At 43.1% G+C, this 10,908-nt stretch overlaps 1 protein-coding gene across 1 annotated transcript in view; it reads left to right on the top strand.

Annotated features, from left to right (window-relative positions):
• Nucleotides 1-10,908, top strand: part of swap70b (switching B cell complex subunit SWAP70b) — a 54,947-nt gene that overhangs the window by 9,969 nt on the left and 34,070 nt on the right. Inside the window, exon 3 of the mRNA XM_080736715.1 lies at nt 6,582-6,755. Coding sequence (XP_080592841.1) covers nt 6,582-6,755 — 174 coding nt within the window. The remainder of the gene's footprint in view (nt 1-6,581; nt 6,756-10,908) is intronic.

The following is a 10,908-nucleotide window of genomic DNA, read 5'->3' as shown; positions in this document are numbered from 1 at the left end:
GAGATAACTATACATATATTGTATGATATATCCCAGTAAACACAGATTTGCATTTGCCATTACTAAAACCATATCTGGCCACGATCCTGTTTATGGGGCTGTTAAGTCTGACACCATTTTGTAGGCAGAGGAGAACTTTTGGGGCCAAAAGGCCCCAGCGCCCGTGAATCTTTTGACTATTTTTACTATTTACACATTTTTCTTCTCTTTGTTGTTGAAAGGAAAGTGGTAGAATTATACTTTAGTCGTTATTTTTGTCTCGGATCTGTTGAAACAGAGAGGGACAGATATTGATAATAAATCTGCTTGGAGGTCTGACTACAAAATGATGTCACGGCTTAAAAGCCCCATAGTCATCTGCCGAATTGACCCCTCTCCTCTCAACTGACATTACCTCTGCTTTAATTTGAGCAGCATTCCAACAAAACCTGCAATTCCTGGGCGACCTGTGATTCCTGAAGTTGTTTATCTCCAACTAGCTAGCACAGCCCAGGCTGTTGTAGTGTTATTTAGACAGGGTTGTGTCTATTCATACTCTCTGGCCCAGTGAATTCTAATCAACGTGCTGCTGGGGCAGAGCAGTGGCGTCAGTTCAGAAAAAGCTACGGTATGGCAACATGACTGGTGTCTTGCACGCGCGCGAAGACACCAGTCATGTTGCCATACCTTAGCAACTGGCACGATACATTTATTTTAAGAAGTACATTCTATTTTTCCCCTGTTTCTACGGTTTCTTGGGCTTGGGATATGGCAGCCTGAAACGGTTGTTCAAGTACAGCTAAACTTGGCATGTTAGTAAACGTGCCACAATTAACAAAAAATGCATTGCACCTGTGCAGCTGACCTGCGGAACCTGGTAATATACCATTTTGTCAAGATAGGGAGAATACAAGTGTGGAGAATATAATTCTAATACCTTGTTAAAGTGACCATTTTGTAAAATGTTGCTTTTCTAGTTATTTTACTGTAATTTAACAACCCAATAACCAGCACAGATAGACAAAGAGGCATTCATGGGATTTATATTTAAAAGTAACTTTTATTTCCCCCCCTGGACCCAGGGTATGGCAGCTGCATACCCCTGCCATACCCAATTGACGCCCCTGGAGCAGAGAGAGGCGGCTCCAAGCGCTCCCACAAGGCCCTCATTGTTGAGGTGGGCACTGGGAGTGGGCGAGTGACACTGACGGGAAGGGTGGGGGAGAGAGGGTGAACGAGACACTCTGAGCAGAGAGAGAGAGCGAGACTAAATAGAGAAAGGGGTGAGGGGTAAGGATGAGGGGAGAGACACTTTGAGCTGACTGGAGTCCAGAAGAGAGGCATTCTAAGTTGAATTGGAGAGAGTATCTGAGGTGACTTGGATGGAGAGAGGGGAGAGAGCAATGTGACAGGCACACATGATACAACTGTGTGATAGGGCATTCACCAAATATTCGAATATCAAAGTCACTATTCGACGTTGTTCACCGAAGTCGAATATTCGCTTATTTTACATGATACAACTGTGTGACTCAAAGTAGCTGCTCTTCAATAATAAACCCTACTTTGACAAACTCTTCTTGCACTTTCCACTGGTGTTAATACTACAGCTCTAGTAGTATTGTAGACCAGCGGTTCCCAAACCTCTTAGCTCAAGACCCACAAGAGGAATTTGACGTTTGCCCGGGAACCAAACTAGTCAAAATAACAGATCTACAATCTCACAAGATTTGTTTTTTGGGCTTGTATGCCTTTATTGATAGGACAGTAGACTGACAGGAAATGGGGGTGAGATGGGGAGTCCGGATCGGGAATTGAACCGGCGACGCCGCCAGGCATCCATTCCTTTGTGGCAATGCCTAAGTGGTATGCGCCCGCCCTGGACCAGTAGGCCAGCGGGTGCCCAGATTTGTTTGTTTTAAAATGTATAAAACTATTCTTTTTAAAATTATCAAAAGGAAAAATATGTTGAAATATATACTTATTTTTTTAATTGTAGGAAAAGAAAATGGGATTTTTACTCTAGTGGTGACCCACAAACGGGTCCCGACCCACTCTTTGGGAAACACTGCCGTAGATGATAGTCTGGTAGACCTTGAGCTCCTGCTGTCGCTGACTCATTCAAAAGCACACGTCTAGAAATGGTAAGCTGATCCAGCCAGGGACCAGACACTGGCTCAATCACCTAGCAATTACACTGCAACCCCAAGCACCTGGTGTAAGAAATCACTCTCTTATCTCATAAGAGTGTCAGTGTGATAATATCTGAGAATATAAACGAGATATTGGTTCTTTCTTATGGTTGTATTGCATCTACTGTTCATTGATGTGGGTACTTAGGTGCCGGCTACACAGAGCTGGATATGTCTGAATCTAGACATTTCTTTATGCGTTTGGGGCTTGCAGCCACAGAAAGCTGGATATTTTGGCTGCGAAGCTGGATATTTTTGATACCGTATAAATAAGTGGAGAGATTGAAAAATATCCGATTCACTGGATCCATGTAGACAGGGAACCCGGATATCTCTGAAGACTTTACTGTGTGTGTGCTTGTTAGACCTAGATGTCTTTGTCGTGTGGACCTAGATATTTTTCTATGTGGATATCTGAAAAACCTGGATATATGAAATATCCAGCTCTGTGTAGCCTATGCCATTGCACACACAGTACAGGGACAAACAGGTCCTCAAACTGCATGTAAGACATAATATAAACAATATTGTCCATGTGTTGCCCAAGACACAGTCAGATGCACAAATGCATGTCGCTGGGGACAACGCCTTAAAATGCAAATGTAACATCTGTGTTATTTAGAAATTCCCTTTATCACATCATAGTGTTATCAGGGTGAATACACATGGCAAGCTATTTGTGACTATCATCTTCACTCCCACAGGGGAACACCTGACCTCCAGTTATGCATCGTTGATTGCTCACACATCTGTGTAACAAAAGTATTTCTATGTAACTGTATGACTGTGTGACTAGAAGGTGATGTCATGGATTTGTATGAATGTCAGTTAAGTGTAAGCCACTTTCAGACATGCACTGTATTATGGAAGTTTTCTAGTGTTCAAAGTAAACATAATAGGCTGTATGTATGAAGCTAAAATTCCGGATCAGTAGGATCGGACAGGCAACAGATTTTATGCTGGCAGAACCCCTGACTTAAAGTGATAGTTCACCTATTTTTGACATAAAGCTGTGTGAAATACTTGCCATTAAAACAGTGGTTAAAAATGTATTAATTGATTACCAGAGTCCCGTGGTCAGAGTTCTGGTCAGTTTTAGATGAATATTAAGTAGTTCCAATGGGGTGGGGGCCATTTGGCATGGCCCAATCATTGAAAATAGATTAATCCACAAACCTAGCGTCATTTGTATTGTTGGCCTATTTCTACCATATAGAGCGAGGTTTCGTTCTGATCAGCTGACTACAAAGCACCTTGTTTTGGGGAAATACGTTGCAGCGGCGTAGTGATACTGGACACAAAAAATAGTACCATGTGACAGAGGGGTCAAAGTTGAACGAAAGTTGGTCTATTTGGTAGAAATAGGTCAACAATACAAATGACGCTAGTTTTGTGGATTCATCTATTTTTAATGATTGGGCCATGAGCCTCTGCCAAATCACCGGAACTACTTTATATTCATCTAAAACTGACCAGAACTCTGACCACGGGACTCTGGTAATGGATTAATACATTTGTAACCACTATTTTAATGGCAAGTATTTCACACAGCTTCATGTCAAAAATATCACTTTAAGTCCAGTTAACGTCCGATTTGGCTCAAGCCGCTCCATGTGAATGGACGCTGTGATTGTCCAGTGAATTTAGATTCAGCGTGGACGTGTTGATGACGGGTGGAGCCTCCCCTCGTCCCAAGGTGGAGAGAGAGTCTAATCATTCTGCTTTCTTACCAGCGTTCGAGTTGGAATATTCCCAGATCGAAAAGAAACGTTTCTTTGCTACTGCAGTAGCCTAATTGTAGACAACGGGCACTATAGTGCACACTTGGCTGTATATAGAAACCAATGTTCTCTGAAAAATATTATATTTGATGCTGCATTATATTTTTGTGGGAGTAGATAATGTGTGCGTCTACTAGGGCATTAACGACTTGTGATCTTTGCAAGTCGACTCGACTCGTTAAAAAGTTGAGTTGAAGTCGACTTTATTGTTTTATGGCGTCATCACATTGACACGGAGTGTGTGTGTGTGTGTGTGGGGGGGGGGGGGGTTGCTTGAACGGGGACAAAACACAAAACCCTGTGTTTAATTCCATTGAAAAAACACAATTGGTAAAAGGAGCAATCCTACTGTTTGAATGCTGTACACATGCACACATGGAGAAAAATAATTATTATCAAACAGCGTATTTAAAGGAGTAGTTCACCCCCAAAATGACTTTTTTTCTATTGATTACTCATGCCATGGAGACTAGAGTTCAATAATATTTTTAGTTTTTTGTCGCATTCCTAAGACAAAAATGTGATAACAATAAATCTACCCCCATTCGTTCCGGATGGCATCCGGAATCAATGGGGATAAATTTACTAATAAATTTACTGATAAATTTAGGAATGACAAAAAACTAAAAATATTATTGAACTCTAGTCTCCATGGCATGAGTAATCAATAGAAAAAAAGTCATTTTGGGGGTGAACTACTCCTTTAACGTGTGAACGCATCTGAAACTGATCTGTTGCGTGCTACATGTGTGACCGACCAACACCGTACAATGCCACGACCTGATTCCCCGGACATTTTCCAGTGTTAATAAGTGAACGTGGCTTTTTAGACACATTGTTTAGTTGTATGTTTGATCGGTGCCCCTGCCATGAGAATGAGATGTTCCTCCTGCTTAATCCACATGCATGCACCGTCAGCCTGCCAGGAATCTCCATGGTGATGCCTGTGTTGACCAGCTAAAGGAAAGCACCCCCCCCCCCCCCTCCTCCACAGCACCCATTGTACCTAGCAGTGAAGAGCTTTCCTTTCTTTCTCTGCACAGGAATTTGTGCCCCTCAGGAACACGGTGGAAAATGTTCATCTCAATCATGTACACTTCGAGTATCGAGTCTTGTTTTTCTTCAGACGAATACAACTATTCTGTCAGTAGTGCTGGGACAGGTTTTGCTTTGTAATCGTTGTTGATTCTACTTTAATACTTATTTTCCTGTTTTTTTTAGAGCAACTTCCATACATATTAGATCTCAGATAGTGTCTTGCATAATTGAAGACAAGTCTGTTGATTCCTTCTTGCTTGGACTAAAGGTCCACCATAAGTTTCTGCTTAAATCGAGTAATACTCCTGTTGGTATTTGGGTTATATTTGTTAAAAATGTAGAGTTTGTTAAAAAATTTGGATCTTTTAGAAACTATGTAATTTGTCCATTGGTTCAGTTGACAGCTTTTAGTATTATTAACACTAGTAAGACGCCTAAGGCCGACAAGCGCTATGTCTTTGCCATCTGGCCAGTGATGTATATCGGACCAGTTACCCATATATGGAGATCCATGTACTGTATATGGAGATATGCTGTGACCCCAAACATGCTTACTCAGTTATTCGTTATGTGAAAGTCCTATGACGTCTATGACATCTGACATCATACATACAATCCCTTTTATGCCCATATATGGAGATCCCTGTCTGTAGAACCAGCCACACAGATATGGGCTGTCTTCCTCCATATGGGCATTCCCATATGGCCATTCCCATATGAAGTACTGTTAGATATGGGCTTAATATTGTTGGGATTGATTCAGGGATCTCCATATATGGGCATAAAAGGGATTATGTTAGTGTGGTTCCCCTCACATCACAGTGAAGTCAGAGCTGATGCTTTTCAGGCAGCGACCCCCAAAATAATCATATTTTAACTGGGGACCCCCCCCCCCCCCACCCTGACGAGCACTAAGAGTTGAAGCATTACATTTTGTATAACACGGTTCTATTGTGAAAATAGCAGATCTACAGTACATGCTCACATGTAGATAATTTTAGAGGTATTAATAAGTCCTTAAATTTTCACTTTAACTCTATCCACAACTTTCCAACATCCCATCGTGCATTGCGCAGAAGTTGCACGGAGCTTCCGGCGCCGCAGCCGAGTGTGATCTACAAGCTGCTGTTAACCGGAAGTGTGGTGCAAAAAATTCTCCAGTAAATTTCCCCGGGAAGAGGTGGATACACTTAAACTTTATCTTGGTTTGTTTACTGTTGAGTGAGAGAACAATACATTAAGTTAATCATCTGGGGACCCCCCAAAATAATTTGGGGACGATCCACAGGTTGAGAACCACTGCCTTAAGGTGGTTGCACACTGCTGCGTTTTTCGGGCCGAATATCGGAGTGAATTTCGGAGCACACAAATAAAAAAATCAAACTCACGTTATGTCAGTCACGTTTGCACACTGCCGCCCGTTTCGCGCACCACTCTGTCCCTTGCTCTCTCTATCTCTCTCTCTCTCCTTGCCCTGAAAAACACATTTCGCAACGAAAAACGCAGCAGTGTGCAACCAGCTTTACAGTATGTCAAAGTGGTCCAACTAAATGTGTCCCCCCCCCCCTCCCCCCACCCCACCCCACCCCAGGCGAAGGACAACTTTGACCGGCAGGACTTCAACAGGATGTGCTGGACGCTGTGCGCCAGGAAGAACCTGGACCGCAGCCAGCTGATCATTTCTGACGATGACGGCTTCAAGATCTGGTGCATCTTCAACTTCCTGTCTGAGGACAGGTACCCGCTCCACATCGTCACAGAGGAGGTGAGTTGTTTGCTATAGAAACACAGTGATGTTTGACAGTGTGGGGCACGGTGGCGCAGTGGTTAGCACTTCGCCTCACAGCTAGAAGGTCCTGGGTTCGATTCCCGCCGGGGGAAGCTGTGGGTGCTGGGGGGCGTGTTTCTCCCTCCGCGTCATCAGCGCCCACACCCTAGGTGGGGTCGGCGATAGGGCCTTTCTGTGTGGAGTTTGCATGTTCTCCCCGTGTCTCCTAGGGTTGATACCCTCACAAAAACATGCAGTAATCCTGGTCTCAATAGTGCCTCCCCCTGGCCAGCCAGGGCGCTTGATGGAAAGGAACTGGTTGGAATAATGTGTTCCTTCCACGTGCTGCGTCCATCCCTACGTCCATCCCAGGTGAAAAGAAAGAACTTGGACTACTCATGCATTGAAGGAAGCATGAGGTCAGTCCGTTGTCTGCCCAGGCGCGGCAGAGGGAGAGCAGAGCCCAGGATAACATAGGCAATTGGCACTGGGTGAAAAATGGGTTGCAAAAATCATGGGATAAAAAAAGAAAAAAGACAGTGTTTTACAATGTATTACAGTAACCAATTAAGACATGAGGCCAATTCCACAAATGCCTTCTAAACCAGTAGTTCTTTCAAAAAAAGTATATCTACGAGCTCGCGGTGCGGCACTAAAATGAGACAGATACCTTCACGTTTTAATGGCTTATGTGTCCTTTATTTATGTGTGGAAGGTGAGCTTGCATGTACCTTCCCCAGGAGTACACTGCTGCTCAAGGAGACCGAACTGTCCACTGTCGTGAGAACCTTTTTTGAATAAAAAAAAGAAAAGAAAAAAAGTGTCTCAACACTGCAGCATAACTGCTAAAAGCAGTTTTTATGTTTCGGTATCCATGCCTTCTTCAGAATAAATACAACAACATAGGGCAGGGTTCCCCAATTAGTTTTCCCCAAGGGCCGAATTATATCTAGGGTACCAAGCTGAGGGCCACAACATTGCATTATGTCTAGGGTACCAAGCTGAGGGCCACAACATTGAATTATGTCTAGGGTACCAAGCTGAGGGCCACAACATTGAATTATGTCTAGGGTACCAAGCTGAGGGCCACAACATTGAATTATGTCTAGGGTACCAAGCTGAGGGCCACAACATTGAATTATGTCTAGGGTACCAAGCTGAGGGCCACAACATTGAATTATGTCTAGGGTACCAAGCTGAGGGCCACAACATTGAATTATGTCTAGGGTACCAAGCTGAGGGCCACAACATTGAATTATGTCTAGGGTACCAAGCTGAGGGCCACAACATTGAATTATGTCTAGGGTACCAAGCTGAGGGCCACAACATTGAATTATGTCTAGGGTACCAAGCTGAGGGCCACAACATTGAATTATGTCTAGGGTACCAAGCTGAGGGCCACAACATTGAATTATGTCTAGGGTACCAAGCTGAGGGCCACAACATTGAATTATGTCTAGGGTACCAAGCTGAGGGCCACAACATTGAATTATGTCTAGGGTACCAAGCTGAGGGCCACAACATTGAATTATGTCTAGGGTACCAAGCTGAGGGCCACAACATTGAATTATGTCTAGGGTACCAAGCTGAGGGCCACAACATTGAATTATATCTAGGGTACCAAGCTGAGGGCCACAACATTGAATTATGTCTAGGGTACCAAGCTGAGGGCCACAACATTGAATTATGTCTAGGGTACCAAGCTGAGGGCCACAACATTGCAGGGGGCGACGGTGGCGTTTCCGCTACTCCAGCGACAGTTTTCGTCGTTGTCGGGTGAAAATCGTGTATGTCCAAAACCGTTCGTTTTGAATTTATCATTTTAAAAATGATTTAAACTAGTGAAAACAGCCGATCTACAAGCACACAACACCTCGCGGTGCGAGGCGTTGTGTGCTTGTAGATCTGCTGTTTTCACTACTTTTGTGCTACAGCCTTGTATGATTTGCGAAAGAAGGTACAAATTTGGAGATACGATATTTCCAGCCGACAACGACGATATATTAGTGTTGTTGCTGCTCTTATACCACCATTATTACTGGGGTTGGTGTGGGCCAGACAGTAGCCCCCCGCGGGCCGCCTATTGGGGAACCCTGACATAGGGGATACACGGGACACAAGGCTCTTGCAGGATTGATTCCTAGGTCATAAGGGAATTTATACATGGGCTACCACTACACTGTCAATTGGCACACATTGGCATCGGTCTGCAATGACCCAAAGAGCAGTATACAAAACTCTCATGTTTAAAAAATTCAGCAAGGAAATGTGGGATAAAAGACTTGAAGAATATGTGTTTCTGGGAATTCTATAGCCTCTTCCACAGGTAAATTGATCAAATTCACCAAGTACAGTATGTAAACAATCACCCGAAATAAGAATGTGTGTAACTGCATGGGTGTGACGCCATAAAGCTCACGCGCTCCTATGTGGGCAGCGAATCAGCTGGGTTGGGCTGAAAATACTGAATTTCCCTCGCGGGAGGAAGTAGGTAACTTTTATTGTTATTATAAAGTGCTTTGTCTTCAGTCCGCTTTCTCACTATGCAAAATGTTTGATGTACTGTATGGCTCTAAGATAAGCACATCCGCTCGGTGCCTAAAATATAACGTTGAGCTCTATTGATGCATTAACTGGCTCCAGTGCTTTAAAAGGGAACTCCCAATGTGTTGCTCAAGAGCAGAAAAGGAAGTTAGAGGCTTCCTGTTCTATTACTACCGTTGCAGGATTTAGTGTTAGGCACAACGGACACAGCAGGGATCATTTATAGAAAAAAACATGTAACTTTATTTGAAGTTAATGTAGTTATAATTAAATAGATATGAGTTGCGTGCTGTTTTTATGACATTGTCATCTTAATAGTTATCTAACATGAATGTGCAGTGTTTCTCAAACTTTGACATTTGAAGGTCTCCCCTTAACTTTGACAGTGTACAAACGACGGGTCCATTTGGTTCCATGTGTACAAAAACTAGTGAAAACAGCAGATCTACAAGCACACAACGCGTGTGCTTGTAGATCGGCTGTTTTCACTAGTTTTGTGCGACAGTCTTGCATGATGAAGCAGGGCTTTGCTTTACCAAAAGACGTACACATTTGAAACTGTGATCAGAGGGGAGCATTTAGGGGTCAAGTGACTTGCTCAAGGTCACTTCGACACACTGTGGTGTATATCACAGTGTTTTTGAGATTTAGTGAGATTGAGACCAGGAGTGCTCTGTTTTTGGCCTCCTTCCGTGAACTTATCAGTCACCAGATCAACATTCACTAGGTTAGCGTTCACCAGCGTCGGCAGGTTAGCATTCACCAGGTTAGGTTTAGGTATAGTTTTACTGAGGTTAGGGTTAGGTTTAGGCATAGTATCATTCACCAGGTTAACATTCCCCAGCGTCAAGTATGGCTTCGCCAATATAAGTGGCTGCGTGGCCTCTGGAAGTGGCCTCTCTGGAAGTTTAATGTTCCAACGTCTGAGTGCATTTGCACGTTGCATTAACACGCACAGAGATACGTGTCGAAGTAGTATGTCTTATCAGGATTCATGCATCTTATATTTACAATTGGCTTAAGGCCGCAGCCCACTTTGGCACAGGGCACAGGACACAGGGCAGCCCGCAGTCAACGGACACAGGACACAGGGCAGTCCACAGTCAACGGACTTTGAGACACGCCCACACTCGAGCATAGGCACAGGGCACAGGGCAGTCCACAGTCAACGGACTTCACAGAGAGAGACGCACACTTTGGGGGGGGGGGGGAAATGCACAGAGAGAGACGCACACATCACCAATACGTTTTATTTCTTATTTTTTTCAAAACTTTTTTTTATCCTAATTTTTTTTTCTCAAAAAAATTTTTTTCTCAAAAAAATTTTTTTTCTCAATTTTTTTTTTCTCAAAAAATTTTTTTTTCTCAAAAAACTTTTATTCTCAAAAAATTTTTTTTCTCAAATTTCTTTTTTCAACGGACTTCACAGAGAGAGACGCACACTTTGGGGGGGGGGGGAAATGCACGGAGAGAGACGCACACATCACCAATACGTTTTATTTCTTATTTTTTTCAAAACTTTTTTTTATCCTAATTTTTTTTCTCAAATTTTTTTTTTTCTCAAAATGTTTTTTTCTCAAAAAAAAATTTCTCAAAAAAATTTTTT

Source organism: Nannobrachium achirus (assembly GCF_963921795.1).
Source record: "Nannobrachium achirus genome assembly, chromosome: 11".
Classification (NCBI taxonomy): Eukaryota; Metazoa; Chordata; class Actinopteri; order Myctophiformes; family Myctophidae; genus Nannobrachium; species Nannobrachium achirus.
Note: the sequence above shows the minus strand (reverse complement) of the source record. Positions and strands in the feature narration are given on the sequence as shown.